Source organism: Podarcis muralis, chromosome 10 (assembly GCF_964188315.1).
Source record: "Podarcis muralis chromosome 10, rPodMur119.hap1.1, whole genome shotgun sequence".
NCBI lineage: Eukaryota > Metazoa > Chordata > Lepidosauria > Squamata > Lacertidae > Podarcis > Podarcis muralis.
In genome coordinates, this window is record NC_135664.1 from 58,357,445 (window position 1) to 58,382,115 (window position 24,671).

Genomic DNA, 24,671 nt, shown 5'->3' on the forward strand with positions numbered 1-24,671 from the left:
GCCGCCGGTGTCCTTCCACTGTTCGGATTCCATTCTTAGACCGAGGTAAAGTTCTCAAACCAAGACACTATTTCTGGTTTTGCAGAGTTTGTAAACCAAATCATTCTTAAACCGGACTGTTCTTAAACCGAGGTACTACTGTAGTTGCTTGCACTACTCCTGACATTTAGTATCATATATTGGAAGGCTTAAAACTGTTCCTTTCAAATGATTTTACATATATATTAGGGTGCGAGTTAGGTTTTTGTTTCCTAAAGTTTCTGCTGTATTTTATTATTCTGAATAAAAACATGGTAATTTCTTTTTGTGTGATTAACTTTGGAGTTCTATGTTAGTATGAATTCTGTGCATGGCGAACATTTTTATTTTTACCTGCAAGAAACAAAAATAGATGGCTTATGTGGCTTTAATATGTTGGATGCTGAAATTTTGTGGAATATCAACAACTTTGGCTCCCTTCCTAGTTGCATTGAATTTGACCCAAATAAAAATAGCAGTGAGTAGACAAAGGGTGAAGGTTATTGGAAGAATTTTTTTTATCATGCCAGTAATATTTTGGCATGGGCATTGCTCTGAACGATGTAGTAGCGTACAATGAAAGTGCTTCACTTGTGATAGTGTGTTCTCCCAATTGTGTTGTGCCAGCACTAAAATTATATCATTAATGCAGTTCTTTTAGTCTGCATTTTTGTATGTATCTTTAAATGTTTGTTACTCAATGAGCCCAAGCAATAGTGCTAGAAAAAAAGTTAAAATATAAAAAGAAGTATTCTTGTGGTCGTGACTGACAGTGATATTCTACACTGGTTAGAGCTTGTGGGTTAAGGTTAAGCCTGCAAAAGTTTGGATTGTAATGGGGGCATATAGGGAGGAAAAGCTGTTATATTTTGTTGAAGCTGCTTTGTAGCCGATTGTAGCAGTCTTGTAAATAAGCCCATTAAAGTTACTTGGCAGGTGGGGAGGATAATTTCTAGCCAGGGTGGAGGGCTGGTTGAAGTGGGATGAAGAGCTCTGCCCCTTACACTTTTATGCATGGCAACCTGCTTGATTTCTATTCTGTATGTAGAGAAGTGGTAGATTTGCCAGCCTACTCACTCAGCTGTGCAGTTCCTTGTCAGCTTATGGCTACTAGGCAAGCCTTAAATGTGCTGAAATATAAGGCTGGATTATAGTTAGGTACTTAATATATACTGAGCTCAATGTTCCCAGCTGAAGCTCTTGATTTTCTCATGGTGAGCAAACTGGCAGTATACCCTTTTGGAATAATTTTAAGTTAAATAAACCGTAAGTACGATCTGAATTTGAAAATGTCTGTTGTGAAAATACAAAACTTTCCAGGTGAACTTGAAATAAGTCAGAATTGTAACTCGGGCATTGAAAGCTGCTTGACGGTAGCGTTGTTTCTTTTGACTAAATCCACTTTACAGATTTAATCCTGTTGCAGAAAGGATTTCAATGAGACTTCTGAAAATATAGTAAATGTAGCAAATTATTGGAATAAAGTTGGAATATGCAAACAATGTTTTTGCAAATTGCATATTGCTGAAAAATCACTTGGCATAGATCCCATAGGGTTCACTTTTTAATGCGATGTGATATACAGATTTAATAATCATAAACCTAACCTACATGCGTTGGCTTTTATTGGCATTGGTTTGGCAGGTCTTGTGGCCAAACTTCCATCATGGGGTGGATGTGATGCCAACTCACAGAAGGCACTGTACTGAAAGTGCAGATGACTACACCAAGCGACCCAAATCTTGTATTTTCTCCCTGCTGGTGCTACTTTAAGTGGGTTGCTTCACATTACTGCATGATAGGGTGTGTCCTGGGTAGGAGCTGTATAGAAATTGTGATTGTACACAAAACTCTGAGGATTGTTGCTGCAGGTCATGTATTTTCTGTTTCTTGATAGGTAGACAAGTAGCGCTGTCTTACAGCTGCTGACACTGCGACTGGCTGTAGACTACCCTTTGTGGGAGTTAGTACCAGAGGTGGTGTTAAGAGCGGCAATGATTCATTGTGTATTTATGGTGTGCTTTAGCTGGCATTAGTGGGATGTGATCACATATTCACAAATGGTCTTGTGGTGTTTTAACAATGGTTATAGCTGCTGCTTCTGCTACCACTAGTGTTTATTCAGTAAACATTTGTGGCAGAAATTGTGCATCACAAGTTGTGCTGTTAAAATATGACTACGTAGATGAAGTCAAGTAGTTTGAAGCCTATAGATGTCTTTTTATGTTTCTGGCAAGATGCCTTTGTGCATAGTGATAAAAAAATGCACATCTAACTGCCTAAGATGTGATTACAAAGCCACCTATGCTCCAAATTTTTCCGAAAGTTTTATTTCTAGGATACTAGCCATGGAGATCAGATTAGCTTCCCTAACATCGCATAGGACATTTGTTGTGAACTGCATGCCAACTTTTGCATTCCAGTGTTATGTAACACTTTATTGCTTTTTGAAGGAAGTTAGAGGACTCGGTTGTGTAACCAGTGTTGTAGAGATTGGCATGGTAGCCGTTTGACCTTCACATATAACGTTTCTTTTAAAAGGTATGGGATTTGTTAGCCTGCTTCATAATAAATACAAAATCAGACCTCTAATATAATACCTCTTATCCCTTCTTGAAGTGATATATTTATATAATTTTGAGGTTGTAAAGGATTCTTCACTCTAGTAACACATTCCTTTGCAGGATGGCCGATACTTTCCATCGTTCCTGGAAGAGGAAAATACAGATTCAGTCATCCTTTTGAATACTTATTGGGGAGCAGTGAACAGAATGAAAACTCATTAACATTTAATACTTTGCTGCTTTATATCTGGCAATTTCAGTTTGTCTTTAAGAATATATCAATGCGCAGTTCAGAATAGTAAACACAGTGTGTCTAGAAACTTCTTAATTCTTTGGAATTTCAGAATTCTTTTTATTTCATACGCAATATTCAGCATAAACTTTAATTATTTCTTTATGTATGTAATATACACAGCTTGGCTGTGACAACTAAGCTGCAATTTGAAAGGCGGGCATTGTGGTTGTGGTAGGGCTGGTCATTTATATTTTAAAAGAGAAATGCTAATAGTGTTTGTTTTCATCTTCCCCATTTCTTCTCACATTGAGATTTGCAACTTTTCTATGTTGAATTATACCATCTTCAGAGATTCACAAAAGACTTAAGTGGGGCAGAAGGAAGGTAATAAGCAGTGTTAGAAATTAGCCAGGTGCATTTTGCTACTGGCGTGGGTCTAGTTGCGGCCACATGAAATCCATATTGTGATATTGGTTCCATAATTTTTGATCATGCATGCAGTATGCAAAAATCCCAGTGTGTTAAAAACTGTGAAGCTAGCCAATGCCTCTACTTAGCTCCAACCTTATTTCAGACATTGTGACATAGCCATATATCACAATGTTGAAAACCAGATATCGCGCAGCCCTAATCTCTAGATGCCAGGTTGGTGATTGATATCTCCAGCTTTCTTAAACAGGTAAGCAGAAGAGCTTATTTATGTTTTTATAGCCCACTTTTTTATCCAAGGACTACATGCTTTACCCCCCCCCCCATTTAATCTCTACAAAGACCCTGTGAGGTAGGGTTAGAGGCCCAAGGTAACTCAGTGAGCTTCATGACAGTGGGGTTTCGAATCATGATTTCCCAGGTTTCAGTCCAGTACTCTGACCACTTCACCACACTGGCTTCCTAGAGTACTTCTGCTATGGGGCAGCTATATAAATTAAGTAGGTAAATAAATGTGGGGAAAATTTCACTTAGAGAAGGATCTGAAATATTTTCTTTGAAGCTTGAATTTGTTTTATTCTGGATTATTTTATTTGATGTTTTAATGTGTTGTAAACAGCTTTGAGATTTTCCCCCTTTAAAATATTAAGTGGTATAGAAATGAAAATCATCATCATCACACCACTTTAAAAAAAGGCACCTAGACATCCACTGTGGCAACCGTAACCTAGGTTTAAGGTTCTGTTTGATGATTAGCTTATATATTTGAGTTCCTAACACTGGTAATAAGATGTAGGGACTTGATTATATAGGCTCCTTGAACCATGACAACCTACAGAGTTCTGGTTTTGAATCCTGAGAAATAGCCTCTAAACTGTTCTCATTCAGGCTTTTGAAAAATAGAATGGCGCAAAACCAAGGACAACATGTGCCTTAAAATACAAAGTAATGAGAAACAGACTTCTCTGTTGGTAAGACTGTGTATGAATAACATCATAGGTATCTTGCTGTATGATGCATTTAGGTCATATTGTTCATCCTTAACAGTACTGACATTTCCTGGTCATTCTCTTGTTCTGTCCAGCATTCTTGCAGAATAACCAATCTTTTACTTTGAATTCTCTTTCATCCTTACTGCACTTCATGTTTTCTTGTTTACACCCCATTCAGAAATATATAAAAATGCTACATGGCGCAATAATTAAATACTTCAGAGATTCAAAACCATATCCTTTTGGCTCCCTTATCATTAGGCCTTATACACAATTACCACAGCAAACCTCTGAGTTATTCACAACACCAAATGTCTCTTTTGGTTATGCAAGCTAAAAAAATAATGCCTTTGGACACATTAATCCACTAATCCTTACAACCACCCTGTAGGGCATATCAGTATTTTTAAAAACTCAGTTTGGAAGGACAGGTGAAAATGTATAATCTGTTTTTACTTGAAAATAGTCAGGACAATTTAAGAGATTTAGAAGCAGGAATACAAACACTGCAACCACCTAAACAAGTATTTATTTATTTTATTTAGGGATTGCTTCCTGTTAAATAACTTTGAGATCTTTCATAATAAAAACAGCAACAATAAAAGCACATAAAAATAATTTCAAGCATTAAAAACAATATGACATCTGCCATTGACTGAAATAAAACAGTAAAACCCACACTCTTTTTTAAATATTTATATTTAATTATGGTGATTTCAGTTAAAATAAATAAAGTGAAACAGAAAAAAGGGGAAAGTGAGAGGAAGAAAAACAATAACAATGATACATTTAAAAACACAAATATACAAAAAAAGAAGAAGCAATATACGATATTCCCATACATTCTTGTATAAATAGGTAGAGTGTTAATGTCCTGGTGCTTATGTAAATGTTAATAGCCTACGACATTATGTATAAACTCATTCCAAATTTTATCGTATTTATCCATACAGAGTCTGTGCCTGTAAGCAGTCTGTTCATAAATTGCGAGTGATATCATATCATCTGTCCATTGATTGAAAGCTATCATATCTTTATTTTTCCAATTCCTCAATATCAATCTCTTGGCCACCACTAGGGCATGGAAAATCCATTTCCATTGTCTCGTTGATAATTTCCATACTGCAGGTATATAGTTCAATAAAATATTCGCTGCTGAAAGATTTAACTTTCTGCACAGTCATAGTTACACAGTCCAGCAATTTCTCCCAAAACTTGTTAAGTAAAGAACACTGTACAAACATGTGTTTCAGAGAGGCATTGTCCTTGCCACATCTCCAACACTGAACTGTCTTAGCTAACCCCTTTTTATACAACCGTACAGGGGTCCAATAAACTCTAAATATTATTTTCTGTTGTATTAGTCTTAATTTTAAATCTGACACCTTAGGTATTGAAGCTAATACATTTTCTTTTAAAAATGTGCTCTATGTATGTGAGAGGTGTCTATTATGTATTCTGGAAAGGTGCTTGCTATACATTTGAATATTTCATAATACATTGTGCCCAAATATTGCTAGATGGTTCCTGAGGTCAAGGAACAGGTTTCCGTCTGTGTTTGGATACAGCTGGACACTATTTGAATCAAGATGGTGGACTGAAACTTTAAAAGCTGCACTGATTTTTTTGATTTCTTACAATTCCCAAGCAATGCCAGTTATGAGTAGTATATTGCTTAGTATGAATTATTCAAATATAAACAGTAGTTAGATCTTCACATGCAAGGCAAACTGTACCTATGAGACTAATAGGTACGTTGTTGAATTAGCCAGAAATTATAAACTTAAATCTAGAAGAAAAACATTGATTTAGAGTTCTAGTATGTTAGCTGGCATATTGCTTATATTTGAGTTAGTCATAGGATAGGAGAACTGAGCAGGCAAACTGGTGATAGTTATAAGTATTACTAAAGGCTATATTTGAAGATGGTATTTTCCTAGGGCAGCTTCCTTGTAAAGAGGAAATGAATACACACACAAAACTGAACATTGAACGGTGACCTTATCCAAAACTATGATAAGAACTGCATTTGCCCTGCACATGCTTCACTCACGCTTTGGCTTTATGCATACAAGAGTTTGTAGTTGATTTCCTCAACTTGGTAGATTTTATACCCCAAAGTGTAAAATATAGGAGCTGTTGGCACTAGCTTCTTGGCCAAGGTTTCTTTTTGTTTGCCTTCCCTTGGAACACATTAGTCTTATGTAGCCCCAGGGAAGGTGCGAGTGCGGAAACCCCAACAGTTCTCTCAGACTGATGTTTGTTTCAGGAGTTGGCATGTGCTCCCTGGCCTGGGTTTCCTTGCTTCTGCAAGGAATAATATCTGACACTGACCTCCTTTTGGACTCTGTAAAGTTCACTCATATCTTTTTGAGAAATACCACCCTATTCTGCTGTTCTTGGGTTCATGAATGCTAGAATTTTCTCCTACGCAACTGCTCTATTCCTTCCAATCCCCTGTGCTTATGAGCATTGTGCACAGGTGTTAAAAACATCTGATTGTTTGTTGCCTAGCTACAGTTACTATAGTTTGGGATCCCATTGTTTTAATTATACTTTTTTAAAAAAAAGTGTGTCTAGTTGCTGACAATGCCATAGTTTGTAAATTTAAGCATTTGCAGAATAGCCGGCATGTTAATTATTTTATCTACTCTTTATCGTTTCATGTAAACAAAAACAGAATTTTGAGGATACCAGTTGCTATGCACTTGCATTTCTCATAGACTTTGTAATATCTGTCCTTTATAAAATATCAGTGTTTTCATCTTAGAAAACTGTAATCTGAGACTGTGTACTGCATTATGCATGTGTGTGTGCTTTTAAAATTATCTTGCTCATTTAAAATTTATAAGCTCTCAAAGACAGTTTAACTCACCCATGTGAATTAAGATCAGCTAGAGAGAGAGACTTTACTCTGGGTTGTCACCCATCATCTGCAATGAAGATATCGTCTGTTAGAAATGTGTTTTTTTTCTTGGAGTGGCATACGTATTGTGACACTCCAAAGGGAGATTCACCAGGCTTGCTCCACTTAAAACCTTTAGGGGATTGGTTAAAAAACACAGCTGGAATTCAGAAAATATGATCAATATTTATTTCTGGGAGAAAAAATTGTCTCAATTTTGGAGCAACTATATTTCCTTAAAAACAGCAACACTTAAATGTGTTTGAAAAGTTATATTGGTGACCCGTAGTTGGCTTTGCTCATCCTCACTTCTATTTCCCATTCACCTTCATCTGCCCATGATGGCAAAGTCATTCAATTGACATCACTGCCCAGAGGGGGAGGGCAGATGTGTGTGAGCAGAATAGTGGCTGCTGACCCATCTTCCTTGTTTCCATTGCCTCTTGTTCTTTCCTGTTCAGAAGGAAATGGTGGATTAGCAGTCAACAGTGATGAAGAGAGGAGGAGCAGGGTTAAAGACCCTGAAATGGAAGGCTTACTTCTGGGTTACGGGCTTTGGAAGACTCAGTGCCATGCCTGAATAACCTTGTTAGTGATAGGAGGATGCAAAGTGCCAACATGGACCCAGAGAGAAAGTTGTAGTATTCTAATTTACTAGTGGACACACTAGCGTGGTAGGAAAAATATTTTTTAAAAACAGCTCCTGTAAAAACCATTGGGGGCAAGGACTGTGTAAGCATCATTCCTTCATGCTGCCCGGACATGTTGGTGACAGAGAGCGGTGCACAGGGATAAGGACCTCCTGGAGTTGGGGGACAGTTTCATTCTACCTACTCCTTTTTATAGTGAGGGTGGATGGGACACTAAAAGAAACACATGGTAGCCAAGTATGCAACTTGAACAATTGCTTTGTGGTTCTCTGCTTGTGAATTAAAAAAAAAAAATGAAATGTCCACTGGGGAAATGGGTTGCTATTACCTGAATGTTCTATGAAGTTTCAGGGGCCTGTTTATTTGGATCTGGAGCTAAATGAAGCTGACCAAGTTATAAGTAAATGTTCTTCTAATCTTGCAGCTAGATGGGAGAAATGGTTGAAGGAAGTCTGGCTTCTGGCCTGGCAGTTTATGAATGTTGTTTAATGTGCCTCCTTGATACTTAAAAAAGTTACATGCAGAAAGGAAAGTAGAGTTAAGCTTTGGAACAGACAACTAAGCATTTTTATTTGGATGAACTATCAATATAATTTGGATCATGATATAATGTGTTTAGTGCTACACATTGGGCATCTCTAATACTGAATGCTAATTCCAATGTCGAATACCTGTCAAGTATAAATTGCCAAGAAAGGCTAGTTGTGGTTTGAATGATTCTTTTATTTTCTGTCCACATTTAGTGCCCTTATATTACAGAAATGCAAGTCACATGCTGGGTAGTGTTGCATTTCTGTTGAAACAATGTCAAAACAATTTACTGTGGGTGGAAAGGAATGAACAAAGCTAGCAGACAAGGCTTCATGCATCTGTTTCAACTTGCTAGGAAGGCAATATTGTTGAAGGGGATGTGACGAGCCCTGGAGGTTTGCTATCAAGGAAATGCAGTGTTTATCCATTTTCTTTATTATCCTTTGGGATTTCATTTATGATTTGTTCTAATTATCTGTTATAACAGTGAAAAAATAAATGCTATATAAGCCATGGACCACTCTTAATCATTACACAGCAAAGCACATGTCATCTTAATATTGTGGGGCAATTAAATTGAAATTGATAAGTGGTAGAACATGGTTGAAGACTTCCACTCGGTCATGCACCTCATTTAAATGACCAGCCTGTGTGCTGTAGGGGTTTTGCCCTGATCGGTAAGGAACTATGTATTGTTAAAAAGGTTGTGTACCATCCCCAATCCCTGCTGAGCAGTAGCAAGATTCCAGGGGTTCCAGGCAGCTACCCAGAGTTGTGTTTCCTTAAACAGTATGTTATAATACATTGTCAGCTGCAGTGCAATTCACTCCTTTCCCAAATGACTTTGGAGTAAAGTTAGCATTTGACACACCCTGCAGAGAACAGGGAAAGCATCTTAAGTCAAAAAATCCATGTTTACACCCAAAGGTTAAAGACTTCCAGTAAGAAACATACTTAACTGGCCTGGTTTTGCTGTCTAGTCATCAGTAGTTCATTTTTAAAAATGTGTGCAAATGTGTTTGCTTTCTCATTTAAGTAAGTCTTTGAGGAATACTTGAAAATGTTACTGGGCTTACATATACTGCTTCTTGAATCCTTGCAATCTGAGAGAATTTGCAGAAGACCCAAAATATGTGGCTTACCAGTCAAGTCAGTTGCCCTGTTCCAAAAGTGTAATTTGCTGCACCAGCACTTCTAATAGCATGTTTTCTTCTGCTTTTAGTGCAACAAAAGTGAGATTAATTCTTTTGTCATGCATATGTTTGTGAATTTTGGGAAAGGATGGTAGTAGATGAGTTTACAGTATAATCACATATTCCACACATTTAACTTACTACATGATTGAACACCGGCCAGTTAAAATTGCACAACTGGAATGTAATCAAGGTGGAGAGCTTAAAAGCTATTTTGGGGCCAGATCCACTGTCTGAAAAAAAGCTTTTAAAGGGCAAGGGCTGCTCTGTGTACAGGTTCTGGAAGTTCTGGGCATGTTCTCTCTCTTCCCTTCCCCCACTAGCCACAAGGATGTTCCAAGGGTTTGGGTATACACAATTTTTGTGTATATGCAGAACCCTTGGAACCAAAACCCTGTGTAAGATGTGGTTATATTGTATTCTGTTTGCCATTACAAATCTGTTGCAAAAGTACTTTTAAGAAGAAAATTGTGGTGGTGGTGAAATTCAGGCTTTTGAAAGTTCTGTATTTAAATTTCTCAGATTAGGTTACTCAGTGTTTCTAAATTTGTGGAACACAATTGCATGTGCTTCGCTTTTCAATCCAGGGCTTTCTTTATTCTTTTGGAATTCAGCATTGTTGAGATCTCCGGCCATTTTGAATACCAGTGGCTGGAAACCACAGGTGCAGGGTGTGTGTGGGGGGGGTGCTCTTGTGCTTGGGTCTAGCTTGCAGGTTTCCTACAGGCACCTGGTTGGCCACTGTGAGAACAGGATGCTGGACTAGATGGGCCAATGGCCTGATCCAGCAGGTTCTACGTATGTTTTTTCAAGTAGCATTGTTACATTGTTGTGGATTACTGAGGCATTCCCTTTATGCTTTGTGTGCGAGCACATTTGCTTAAATTCTTGAACAGCAAGACTCTGAATTCTAAGATAACATTCAGTATTTCATGCTAAAAAAAGGACCTAGCAATCAAAACTGTCAAAAGGGAAAAGAAAAGCAGCATTCAGTAGAAATACAAAAAAAATATGAATTGCATAAATTAGTATATAAAGCCCTTAACAATTTAGGACCAGTTTACCCACGAGATTGCCTTACCCTACATGTGCCCACTTGTCCTCTTCAGTCGGCAGAATTGGCATTACTACAGGTGCCATGTAGAACTCATTCCACATTTGTAAGAACTTGGTCATTTACTGTGGCACTGCTTACACTTTGGAACTCCCTACCTATTGAGATCAAGCACCTTCACTGTGCTATTTTCAGTGCCTGCTAAAACCAAATTACCTCAACACCTGATTCACACAATAGCACAGCAGAGGGAGGGAGGGAGACAAATTATTTTTGCTGCTGAGTGATTCAGGGGGTCTGCAGGGTAGTACAGCAGCAAAAGACATGTATTTTACAGCCGCGCTACCCTGCAAGACCCCCTGAATCACCAGGCCAGGCAGGTGGAGGTGTTAGGTGTCAAAGGTGGTGCTTTGACATCTCCATCTGGTTGCAAGAGGCCAGTTGCATGTTGCAAAATGTGACTAGCGCCCAACTGATTTCAAACCCTGGTCATATCTTACCTTGACTGGGCCTGATAGGAGTTGGAGTGCTACAACATCTGGAGGGTCACCACAGTTCTCTGTTATTTCTTTTATCATCCTTCAATAGTGAGTAATTTCCAAGTAAGGATTCCTTTATAGGGTTATGAGTAGTCATGCAGCGTATTTTAAACCTTACAAAACTAGAAATTAAAGTATTAAATGAGCAATTTGTATTTTTAAACAAGGTTGACCTGCAGTGGTTAAGTGTGCTTATGTTTGTAGGCAAAGTCTGATAAGTTTGCCATAAATTCAAAAGTAAATTCTCCAGATGGGTTTTTAAGGAAGAAGATAATCAAACTGCATGAAGTTCTGTAAAAACCACACTTTTCTAGGGAAGAAGTAGCTGCTACAAGTTTATCTGGTCACCTGAGGTGTCTTTCTCCTTACAGTACTGGTAAAATTTAATATAGCACAAGTAGACACCACTGACTTTCTGCTGTGGAGATAAAGAATAGAAAACTGCAGTGATGTTACATCACGTGTTGGCTGAGGAGGGGTGTGTGTGCGGCTGGGCTTCTTCAGTCCTGTGTGTCTTGTAGCATCTAATCCTGCCCCAAGAGTCAGTATGTTTGTGGCCTTGCCTATATAATTAACTTTGATTTGTTTCTGTTCCAGTTTTTCATATATGTTTTCTTGCCCCCATCTTTTAGGATCGGAAGCTGTCCAAATCGGAGAGGCAGCGATTTAAGGAGGAGGCTGAAATGTTGAAAGGGCTTCAACATCCTAACATTGTTAGGTTCTATGATTCCTGGGAGTCTACTGTCAAGGGAAAGAAGTGTATTGTTCTGGTTACAGAGCTTATGACATCTGGCACATTGAAAACGTGAGTATAGGCTTGCCGGAGCCATACACTAATGATGAACATGGATATCTAAATTACCAAAAAATAAATGAAAAGTTTTTGGTTTTTTGGGCAAAAGCCTTGTAAAAGCCATTGGATATATATTTGGATATATTGACCATTTCTGAGAAGGAGGTTCAGAATGATAGCTACTGTGTACTCTTTGGGCTTTAAATTATGAAACCTCTCAACCCATTGTCAGTGCTGTACTGTGAAGGAAGAAATGTTAATAGGCTTTGAGGTCCTACTTTGGCAAGTCATATCATGTCTCCTGTACAGCAAATGCTTGAAATTCCAGGCAAAATAAGCAGCAAGGGAGTCCTCTAGTGGTCAGTGAAGCACTCTTTGCTCTTCTCTATATTTTGATTCAGAATAGAATTCTGTATCAAATAAACTATGGGGAAGGACCTTAAATATAGCATCTGCCTTGTATGCCGAAGCTCCCAAATTCAATTCCTGGCATCTCCAGGTAGGGCTGGGAGAGAACCCTGCCTGAATCCCTGGAGTGCTGCTGCCAGTCAGTGTAGATAATACTGACCTAGATGGACCTATGCTCTGACTTGGGATAAGGCAGCTTCCTATTTTCATAAGTTCATGTAATATAATTAAGAAATTCTTGCTTAATGAAACTGTTTTTAAAATTAGAATTCCTTAATGGCAACTAGTTTTTGTGTGGAGGTACATTGTGAGGGAGAGTAGCTGTCAAGTTTGAAATCCTCTTAAATGAATGGAATCAGTGAGTTAGAGGAAAGGACTGTAGATAAGCTAGTCAAAGTATCGCAACTTGAGTTCTTTCTGAGGTCTACTGATACCCCAAAATAGGATTAGTTAAAAAGTGGTAATAGGGTCAGTTACCAGGTCTGCCAGATTCCTTTTCAGAAACTGTGGATTTGGAGACCAATTGCTATTTTCATATCTCAACACTTTGATGAATCTCTTTATTTCCCAAATCAAAGACAACAGGATTAATTGAATTTACCTGGGTTGTAGTCGAAATTTGGCTGTCCATAATGGAATTAAGTTTAAATTGTGAGTGGTTTACTTCTGTCCAGGTACAGAAGCCTGTAAATAGTCTCTGTTGGCAACTTCTGTAGGCTTTGTTATCGGCTTGCATGTGCAGTGACTGAGCACATGTAACCACCATTACAAAATATCTTATTTGAGCAACAGCTGTATCTGCTAGCATCTTCTAAAGCCCGCTTCCCCCCTTTCCCAAGCGAGCAAACCGTCAATCTTAGAAGTTATGGCTTAAAATAAAATTTAGTTAAACAAGTCTGCTTCATAAGCCTGATTTAAATTGGCTTAAATTGACCAGAGATTAAGAATATAAGAAAAGCTCTGCTGGATCAGACCACTGGCTGATCTAGTCTAGCATCCTGTTCTCACAGTGGCCCAACCAGATGCCCATGGGAAGCCTGCAAGCAGGACCCGAATGCAATAGCATTCTGTTCTCCTGTCAGCTATTACTACATTTCCTCTTTTGCCTGCTTTCTTGATTTCCTTATTCATCTCAGGATCTCCCCGAGCATTTAGATAAGGGAGGGTGATAGTACATACCCCATACTAAATTACTCATGGGGCCCACAATAATTTTGTGGACAAGCCTGCCTCTTTTTGGATTTCTAGTTGGCTTGATTCAATGTCCTCTTTGATGTACAGAGTGAAACCATCTCCAGTACATCTTTCCCTGTCCTTACTATATCTGGTCTATATCTGGAGATAACAATTTCCCACTACCTCCCTCCATTCCACGAGGTTCCCATTGTGCCCACTATATCAATGCTGTCTTTTAAGACCATACACTCTAGTTTGCCCACCTTGGCTCAGAAGCTTCTAACATTAGCTTATAAACATTTACATACAGTGTCCATCTTCAAGTGTCTTTTGCCTGGGGTGCTTTGGCCTCCCTGAATTGCTGACCTCTGCCCCTTCACTCTGAGTGCCTAGTTCTAGAGCTCCACAGTTTAAATTTTCGTTATTTCCCCCCTCCCCCCATCTTCATCTCAGGGGACAGATTTGTTCCAACCAGCTCCTGTTGGCACTTCCCATGTAATTAATTCAAAAGTTGCTATGCCATCTTTTCTCAGTGTTCTGCTTCCATTCTGGTTCATGTGGATTCCATACCTTTTGTACAGGCTTGGCTTGCTGCAAAATTTCCCCCGGTGCTTATCAAATCCAAACCCCTCTTCCCACAACCAGTGTCTCATCCACACATTGGGATTGCTAGCCTGCACCACACTAGCTGGTCCTGTGTGTGGAACTTGTAGCATTTTGGAGAAAGCTACATTGAATGTCCTGGCTTTCAGCATCCTATCTAGCAACCTAAATTTTGCTTCCAGGACTTTGTGACTACATTTCCTGCATGTCGCTGGTGCAAACATGCACCATGACCACTGACTTCTCCCTAGTACTAACCACCTGTCTAACTGTGGGCAGTGGGCAACACCTGCACCCTTTGCACCAGGTAGGCGGTTCACCATGCAATCTGTATGCCTATCATAATGGCAACCATCTATGCCCCTAATTATTGAATCACTCACAACCAGGATCCATCCACCTCCTGGAAAAATATCATTGGCACAAGAGGATACCAGCTCATCCAAGGAATGGGTTCCTTCTAATGTATTATTTCCCTCTACCTCAGAGCAATGACCTCCTTCCCTGAGACCCTCAACCTCTCTGACACCTGGGGAGCTTTCATTCTGGGAGTGGGCTGCATGTTAGATCTTCATGAGCCTAGAAGGCTGTTGCTGTGTTAGTCCTAGAAAATGATTTATTGTTTTTGCAAGTTTTGAGAAGGTAATATTTATGTTACAGAAGTTCAGGACAAATGGGAAAGTAGATGATACTCAGCATTTCAGAGGTGGCTAGAAATGGAAATGCATTTAGTTACAGCAAGTACTTAAAAGATTTACAAGGACACTTGGAAGTGACTAAAACATTTGAATTAAAAGCCACATGTCACCCACATAAATTGAATTACAGATGCTATTTCACTTCCTCTGATAGATTTCAGTGACCTGTAAGCTCATTTTCGTTTGCTGCAACATATGATACTACCTTACCTGCCAATCTGTTTTAACAGAATTAGCCAGTACTGGTATGCACTGCTTTCAAATTCAGAACAGTGCTTTGGTTCATTGTTGCTTTCCCTGGGTGAAATGGGGGAAGGAGCATAACTGCAGAATGTCAACTCAGAATGAAAAGAAGTTTTTGTTGGAAAGTGAATGACAGCTATGATGTCACTGTAGCAACCACTTAGCTATTGAAACATTAAATGAAGGAGCTCAGCCAGGAAGCCTTGGTTACAGTGTAAACTTGCCTTTACTTGACTGATGGTAATTAAGCTAACAAATGAAAAGATTTTTATGTTCTCCTTGAGACCTTGATCCTGTCCAATGACAATATCTGCACTAATTTTAAGAATTTTAGAAATGTATTTTTAGTTGGCATATTCTGTATTGCGATTCTCTCCCCACTACCCTTTATCTAAATGTGAGTGAGGTGCCAGTGCATTTTGCTGCTCCTCGAAAATCTGGTGGGAAAAGTTATTTTTGTGTGCCTTGACAAGCCCATTGTCCTGTGAACAAACCTCATTATACCCCAGTTAGCTTCCAGGAAAATAATTTAATTTCTTAGTTCAGCCTTTAGCAATACCCCTTCCCCCCATAAACCTTTCCTCTATATTAACAGGCTTCCTCCTTTCCATGTAACATTCAAAGGTTGCTTCCCATGTCACCTCCCATGACAGGTGTTTGGGATTCTGTGACTAGCTTGGATGCCATTATTATATGATCTTACAATAGATGCTTATCGTGATTATTCCACAACAATTCAGTGCATGTTCTGATCTCTGCTTATCCACTTCATTGTAAGAGCATGTCTTGATAGAATAATTTGGACAGCTGCCAGTTCTGGATGATTGATACTAATCCCCATTGCTACAATTTCTGTAGTTCAAAAGGAGGGACTTTGAAATCACATTTCAAACATTAATCCTGGTGTGAAAACTGCCCTGTAAAAAGCATTTGAGAGATGGTTTCAGAGGGAAATTGGAGTTCAGCTCGGAATAAGAGTTGAGAAGGAAAGGAATAAGGATATTAGAAGGAAAGTATGAGTATGAAGGGCTCATGGGAGACTGGGAGAGGAAACTGCTGGTGTACATGTTCTGATTTGATTTCTTGGCTGAGATACCCTTGGAGTATTTTGCTGCTCACATAATATCACTCAGGTTTTTGTGCCCATTGCACAAGATACATCTTAAGAGAGGCAGTTTGGCTCAGCTATAGTGTCTTTGCTTACATTCTTGGCTCTTAAAACGTACTTTGTCTGTTGCCAATTCTCTTCTCTTAAAGGCTTTGGGCCCCAACATTTCCTGCCAGGGATGCTGACTTTTCAAATATTATCCTAAGCTGGTATCACTTCTGAAGTCTCTTGAAAATGGAGCATTTGCAGGAAGTGTAACAGCTAGGTTTTAAGCAAAATTAATTGATGTAAAGCTAATTGCTTAAAAAGACCAAAAAATTATTACAGCATGTACAGAAAACTGAATGGATTCTTAAAATTATTTCAGTTTCCTATGAAAAAGAGAAACTGCTTTGAGGTAGTGAATGTGCTTATTTTGCCTTTTATTTTCAAAACATATAAAGATGAAACAGGACGAAGGAAGAGTTTTCCTATGTGCTTTTCAAGACTTCAGGCAACTGATTAGAAAGTGGAGTAATTAGGAGCAAAGGAAAGAAAGGGGATTAATTATATTCTAGGACAAGCATGTCCAACCAGTCAATTGTGATCTACTGGTCGACTGTGGGCTGTCCCTGGTCAATTGTGGGATCGTAACCCGCCCCCCCCCCCCCAAGCCCAACAACTCTGATGAAGCCTCCTCAAAAAGAGCTCAACAACTCTTGCCAGCCCCCCCCCCATTAACAACTCTGGCCACTCCCTCCCAAAGAAAGCTGACAATGGGTAGATCACTGTCAGTTTTCTTATAGTGGGAGCAGATCACAGTCACTTGGGAGTTGGTCATGCCTGTTCTAGGATACTGAGGGGATGAATGAAGAATGGCCAGCAGAGAAAGAAGAGTTGCCAGGGTCAGTAGAGAAAAAGCATGTGTGCACACATGGATCCAGTAAAACAGATCTTCTTGAAATCACATTTATTGTTTCAGAGGTTATTTACTCCCTGCTCCCCTCAAAATCAAATAACAGATCATATCTGCCTTCATTGATTTTCAGAGCTACTATTGAGCAGCAACATAAATCTGAGGTGTCAATCCTTATGGAACCTCATAATTTGTGCATGGGATCACCTCAAGAGTATTGTCAAATCATAGTCCACCTGGGTCACAGATGTGTTCTGTAATTTGATGGCAACTTTGTTGTCATGTTATGTAAAAATCATGAAGATACATGGGAATCTGTGCTTTGGGCATGTTTTTGTGGTGCTGGCAAGCACTGTCACTGTGATTTTTACTGTGCAACCTACTACTAAAAATGCATTACTGGTGCAAGGGAACCTCATATAAAATCATGCACATTGAAAAAGATTTGTTTTAATTCTACTGAATCTCAACTTTTACCCAGAACCCAAAGAATATGAAAGAGAGGGAGTGTGTGCTTATGTGAGCATGTGCACATGCATGTATTTTCTGGAGAAGGGAGTTAAGGAAAAGCACCAGAGGTGGGTTGCTCCTATACCACACACTCAAAATTTCAAATGTGCCCCCAGGTTCAGAAAGATGGGTGGCCCCTGGATTCTAACTCATGAGCCAATCAGTTCAGTGCATTGATTTATATAAATGCTGCAGGTGTAGTTATTCTTTTTGTGAAGGAGCACTGCTGTGCAGTTTCTATTACCTCTGAAAAGGAAGACTGGTTTTCAGTACTCCCAATACTTCTCTTTGCCCTATGTTCTTTTTCTGGAGGTGTGGTATTTGACTCATATGAAAGCCTGCTTTTGTTACGAGCTGTTAGTTTGATGTTTGTAGTTCACTTGTGGCATTCCAACAGCATGGACTTCAAGATGAAGCTTGAAGCTTATTTTTATTCCTGTGGCTCTTTCCCTAGGTACTTAAAAAGGTTTAAAGTGATGAAAATCAAAGTACTGCGAAGCTGGTGCCGGCAAATACTGAAGGGTTTGCAGTTCTTGCACACGCGTACTCCTCCCATTATCCACCGTGACTTGAAGTGTGACAACATCTTTATTACTGGCCCCACAGGATCAGTCAAGATAGGAGACTTGGGTCTGGCAACCTTGAAGCGGGCTTCCTTTGCCAAGAGTGTGATAGGTAAGCTTCTGGTTTTGTTTTAGCAGTTCTTACTTGAAAATTTGCCTAATAGAATTTTCCAATTCTCACAAAGCAAAAAAAAAGGAAATGAACGAAGTGTCACCCCTGAAAATTCTGGAGTTTTAGGTCTCATAAAATATGGGTCCCTGATATTAGTATTCTCCTAAAGAATCTTCTCAAGGTGTGTAGGCTCTTTCACTTAGCAGAACACTTGATAAAACCAAAGTATTTCCATCCTTTGAAATAACTGTTCTGAACTGGGATTAAGGGGAAGCACAGAGTTTTGAATGAAAATTCTTTTTTTAAAAATACAAACCTCTGCCTTATACCTAAAATTTCTGGGCTGCTGCATTTAAGTACCCTAAAATAGCTTTGTCAGCTGGTCTGAAACTATGACCAGATAATTGGTTTTAACAGCTCTGTTCTGCTATTTGTTTTGTGAAGGATGCAAGCTAACAAGGGAAAAGATGGTCCTTTTTAGTCTGCATCTGCTAGTGTGTGTTTTTAGAATGCAATCTACAGCTATTTCTGAAGTTCTGTTTTCAGAAGTTGTAATACCTGATTTTAACAATACAAATTCACATTTGCAAATATCTTGGCCTTTGTGACAATGAAACATTTCCTGCTTTCCAGCCAGTCTAGAAACAATTAATGTTAGTGGAAAGGGGAGAATATTCAGTGGGAAATGACCAACTTCCTTAACATAGCAGTCTCTTTTCCATATGTTATGATCAACTTTCAATTGGAAAACTGCCATATTCTGACTTTTTTGAACAATTGAATTCGTATGCTCCCTTTCAGTTAAGGCTGGAACACCATTGAATCATGGGAAGATGGATAGGGTAGTAAAAAGTGATTGATTGGTAAATTTGCATACAACCTGGTTTGTTTGCAGGAAATAATTCTCAGCTTATTGGTAATTTCTGGCTCTTACATATCTCTGATTCATATAGCGCAGATTTCTGTCAAATGGAAGGGTGCATTGGTTTGATACACCAGGGATAATACACCTCCTACAAATTGATTTTAAAATTAGGATTTATTGAATCTCGCCCTCTGTGCCTATAACTCAATCTCTCTATATTTCTGAGTATTTTTGCCTGTAGGATGTCCCTCACTATTTCCTGTATCTGCAGTAGGCCTATAAAATGTACTGCAGGTGAAATGGTAAGTATGTAAAAAGGGCTCTGGTGAGTGGCCTTTGCAGAACATTTTTGAAAAATTAATTTTTAAGAAGCCTTTATTCATAAACACAGGGTTTTTCATTGCAAGGCTTTGTTTAAAGTGACACTAAACAGAAGTAAATGGAGTGTTACGGGTCAGAGACTAGCTGTGGACTCTTTCCAGTACTAATTTTTTACAGCAGAGGGCAGGCAGGTATGCTGAAACAAGCCTCATGCCTCCTTTCTCACAAGGAGGAAAGGTAAGTGTGTCTAACAAGTATTTGGTTTGTAGTCTAGCTAGTCTCTTACTTTATTTTTCTCCGTTTATCTTCAACCTGTGATTCAATCATATACCATTATGACCAAAATCTTCATACGTTCCCCCTGATTCTGTTCCATTATAATATATATAAATGGTGAACATAAAAACCTTTAACTGTTGGTTCCTCACTTCTTGCAAAGGCCTTGCAATGGAAGACCCATGGGATACGTTGATGAAACAGAGTGACTGAGGGTGTCCTCCCTCTTCTTTTTGCTTCCACTTCTTCTTTTCTCACAGGTCTACCCGTCTACTCCCTTCTGCGGTGAGTAACGCCAGCAGCCTCTGCTCGCTTTGAGACATTTAGAGTCTGAATCGTTCTTTTAATTTAAGGTACCCCAGAGTTCATGGCACCCGAGATGTATGAGGAGAAATACGATGAATCCGTTGATGTATATGCTTTTGGGATGTGTATGCTTGAGATGGCTACGTCTGAATATCCTTATTCTGAGTGTCAAAATGCTGCACAGATCTACCGTCGAGTGACCAGCGTAAGTCTCCTATAACCCTCTACAATTGTAGAGCTCCTACCACAGCTAACAAAAGATGTATTCCTTCAGTGATAGAAGATGGGTAGCTTTGCAGGAGATAAAAAGAAAAGAAAACACACACTTAGGAAAATGTAGACGCTCTCTTTCCTAGCTCTACATGAAATGCAAGAAGTTGAATGCTACAAAAAGGAAGAGCCACAGCCCACACTTAAAGCTCAGGTAGAAATCAGTTATTTAATCCTACTGTTCATTGGCATTCATTCAGGAAAAGTTGTGTAACCAGGTACTGTACCAAACTAAAATTGGATATTGGTGGAAATCTTTTGACCCTATCAGTTTTTTCTTCATTACAAAACATTAACTTGAACATTAGCTCTTGATCTGAACAAATATGTTAGAGAATGAAAGAATTATAGGCATGTGTTGCTTAACTAGGATTCTAAATACTTGTTTATACAAGCTGCAAGTAAAAGTTTAAAATACTTTTGTCCTACCGTTCAAGAAAATCTTATTTTCCGTTGGTTTCCAGTAGAAATATCCATATTTCTGGTTCAAGTCTTGGCATGCTTGCACAAATATAGCTAAAGCTACCACTTCATATGAGGGATAAACAGACTGGGGTAAGCTTGAGGTTTGTGAGGGTGCAAAAAAATAAGTGGTGGGAAGAAGCTCCCCTCCAAAAAACAACACCCAGGGAGAATTCAGTGGCTATAAAAAGCATTAGTAAAATCATTAAGCCTTAGTAATGTAGCTGAGATTGAGCACAAGTGTTTCCACCAGGTCCATGAAGATGGGGGAGGGCAGTTGGGTACACTTTCTCCAGGCCCTGGAGGGCTAAGCTGACCCGGGGGGGGGGGCAACCCAGGACCAGCTTCTTTTTTGTTTTTGAGTTTATAACTATAACAAGACTCCCACCCAGACCTCAGGTAAGCTCTGCATGGGGCTGGTTTCCACCCCATGTCCCCCCCCCCCAAATTGGTGGGAACCAAAATGGAGAAAACTACCCACCACATAGAAGCCTCACTGATGTGCATCTGCATGACTCATTGTTCTAGACTTGCACTCCTTAGAACAGTGACTCGAGCAGAAATACCCAGGAGATGGCCTCCTTCGAGTGTGGCAAATTCATAGCCTTGCTTGAGTTCAATAGGAAAGTGTGCCTCTCATATTCAGGGGGAAATAGTGTGTCTCCACAATTAAGAAACTTTGAGGGGAAATTGATGAAAATGGATGCGAGATTCAGCCTGTGTTCAGTTCACTTCAATAAACAGTGCCTTTTGATATTAACTCATAGTATTAGAAAATAATTTATCAGAGCACCAACCAGTGCCAGTTGAGATAATTCCTCTGGGAAGGGGCTTCATCACTCAGTGCAGCAGCAGCAGCATCATAAGCAGCAGATTTTTTCCATTTCAGTCACAAAGGAGGTGGGAGTTAAGGCTAATCAGCTGGTCTCACCTAGGCCTGGATGGGACAGGCCTTTGCAAACAGAGCCTTTGAATTATTCTGGCCTTTTCTTCCTTGTTGGTGACTTCACTGCAGCTGCCTCCCTGAGCTACCTATAGGATGTTGCATCCCCCTCAATCTCCTTCTCAAAAGTCCACCTTTTCTATGAAGCCTTTGACACAACCACATTATCTGTGGAAGCTAAGCCTAAGTGCAAATGAATTGAATACATTTTTCTACTTCCTTCCTCTATTGTTTTGCTTGTGTAGGATTTTAAACTTCTTGGGGCAGGGACCAGCTGTCTTTTTTCTCTGTAAAGCACCATGCACACTGATGACACTGTGTGCAAGCCTACCTTTTAAAATAATAAACTGAATAGAATGCAATGAACTTTATTATTAAAGTTTCTGTTTGTATTTTTTCTTTTAGCTGATGTTCTGTAGTACTGAAATTTTAACTCTGAAAATTGGTGTCTCTTATGTTGGTGACTCCAAGACTCCAGGCAGCAGTGAGCAGCATCTTGTTTTGATGGTGGGGTTGCCTAGGGGTTTGGCTCCCCACCCCCTCCCTACCTTCACCCTAGAATGGAATTTCCCTTGTCACCCTCATCAGAGGGCTATGAAATGTGCACTAAAGTGGGATAAATTTGGACATACTGTGGGACCTTAGGGGGAAGGGTGGGTGATTAATAATAATAAGTGGGTGTGATTGTGCAGAGCAGAGGGAAAGCTTTGGTATACTGGGGCAAGTTAGAAAGAGGAAGATCAAGCCTTGTATGCAGGCCAAATTTGGTTCAGGGTGGCATACACATTGCAGATTTAGGCATACCGGTAACCCACAACATGAAGGGTCAAGTTAGAAAAGAGAATCAGAGACTATAATCCATTTCATTTCACTTTTGCCTTTTAAATTCATTCATAGGAAATGGTGTTTCTGTAACGTTCCTGAAATAGGGAATGATTCTATTGGGTTTACAACTGAGCAGGGCAAAAAGCTATTAAGGTTCAGCAGAAACAGTTTAAGGGAAACCAACTTCATTATTCGCATGAGCTAAATAAAGAGAACCAAAAGCAAGACAACACTACCAGTAATGCAGTTGCAGAAATCAGGATAGTTATTGTTTCCCCTTTACTTTGTCTTTCCTCTCTGCATGAGTGTTTGTATGTCAAACAGCAAAGATCTGAGGATCAGAAATCAGACTTGTAACTGTACAGGCAAAAGTAATTTATTTTAATCCTTTGTGAATACAGTGAGTAATACAACTTCCAAGCTACTTCAGAAGTATGCAGAGCTCCTGGGGCTAAAACGTTAGGTATGCTGGCCTCCTGTATTTCCATACAAATGTGTGTAAAAGATCCAGGTTTATTGCTAATCTCCCAGGGCTACACTAAATACTTAACCATGAATGGATACAAGTTGTTTTGGAGTTTGGTACTTGTTAAAGGACAAACCGTCCTTGAGTTTCCTGCATCTTTTTTAACCTTTCAAATCTCTGCATGGAAGCTGTTTTTGAACGTCATGCTAAACCATAGTTTAGCATGAAGTGAATGAGCCTAGGTGAGCCTCAGGCTTGCATTCTCCTCTTCTCTCACTCAGCTGGGCAGAGGTTTGAAAGCTTTGGCTTTACTAGTTTGTTCCATCCAATCTGGTAAACATTAATGTTCCTTGAAACAAGTTGGCTTGTTTCAAACATCATAGTTCTCATTAAGCAGTTTGTTGATCTGGATGAAGTGACAAATAATGAAGAAGTGGAAGCATCTGACTGCTCTCAGCTGTGTGGAGGAGGCGAGAGATCATGTATGTGTGAGACTGAGGCTCACCTAAGCTTGTTCGTGTCACTGAAGCTACAGTATAGTGTAGGAGTGTGGAATTTATGCCACTCCAAAGTAGCTGGACTGTCAACTCACATCAGTCCAAGTTATCGTGGTTAATGGTAAATGATGATGAGTGTTGTAGTCTAGCAATATCTGGAGTGCCGCAGGTTCCCCATGCCTGGTTCAGCACAATGTCCAAACTTGGCCTGAGTCCGTTATATGGGACTAGCATTTTTGTTTCATAGCTCTTCTGGTGATGCAGGTTTTTCTGTATTTCCTGTAGGGTTGTTTGGTACAATTCAGCATTAATTGGTTCAGTGACTTAGATATTGCCCAGAATTTCCATATAAGAGTGCTGCTTTCCACAATGTGTGGAAAAAAAGGTAGATTCAGATAATTGGAGTGATTTCAGTGATTCCAAGGTTTAGTTAATTGTATGAAGTTAACTTCAATTGTTCACATAAACAATAGGTTTTATTTATGGACAACCTAATATATACATAGAATCATAGAATCATATCTTAAAATAACACATCTGTCTTAAAATGTTAGGCTTTATGTTTAAGTTCTAGGATTCATTCATTAAGAACCTCGTTATTTGACATTTTCATCCCAATATTATGCATGTTTGCTCAGGAGGAAATCTCATTAAGTTCAGGAAGACTCCAGTAACCACCTCACAGAACTAGTCCAGGAGGATACTGCTGTCGGTGGTATCAAAAATTTTCAACAGATTGAAAAGCAAGAGCCAGAGATGTATTCTCCTTGCCCTAGTTCTTGGTACAGGTCATCAGGGCAACACAGGCTGATTTAGTCACCAAACCAAGCCTGATTCCAGATAGAACTGGATCCAGATAGTTTGTATTCAAGGACTGCTTCTCCCCATATGAACCGACTCAAACCATGCTAACATCATCTGAAGCCCTTCTTCGTGTGCTTCTTCCATGAGAGGTCTGGAGGGTGGCAAGACGAGGACAGGCCTTTTCTGTGGTGGCTCCCTGTTTGTGGATTGCTGTTCCCAGGAGGCTCATCTGGTGCCTTCTTTAAAACCAAATGAACAAACAAAATGAACCAAATGAACAAACCATATGAATGAACAAACCAAATGAACAAACAAAAAAACCCCCAAATGAGCCAAATCCAAATGAACAAACAAAATATCCTGCAGCTCCTTTGCCACCTCCTTGCCCAAGAAGCGAGTATTGGTGACCAGGTGGTA

At 39.4% G+C, this 24,671-nt stretch overlaps 1 protein-coding gene across 21 annotated transcripts in view; it reads left to right on the forward strand.

The window, feature by feature from the left end:
- Nucleotides 1–24,671, forward strand: part of WNK1 (WNK lysine deficient protein kinase 1) — a 110,044-nt gene that overhangs the window by 22,912 nt on the left and 62,461 nt on the right. For all 21 annotated transcript variants that reach the window (XM_077935137.1, XM_077935135.1, XM_077935134.1 and 18 more), the window contains exons 2-4: nt 11,743–11,915; nt 17,999–18,219; nt 20,035–20,192. In XM_077935137.1, coding sequence (XP_077791263.1) covers nt 11,743–11,915; nt 17,999–18,219; nt 20,035–20,192 — 552 coding nt within the window. The remainder of the gene's footprint in view (nt 1–11,742; nt 11,916–17,998; nt 18,220–20,034; nt 20,193–24,671) is intronic.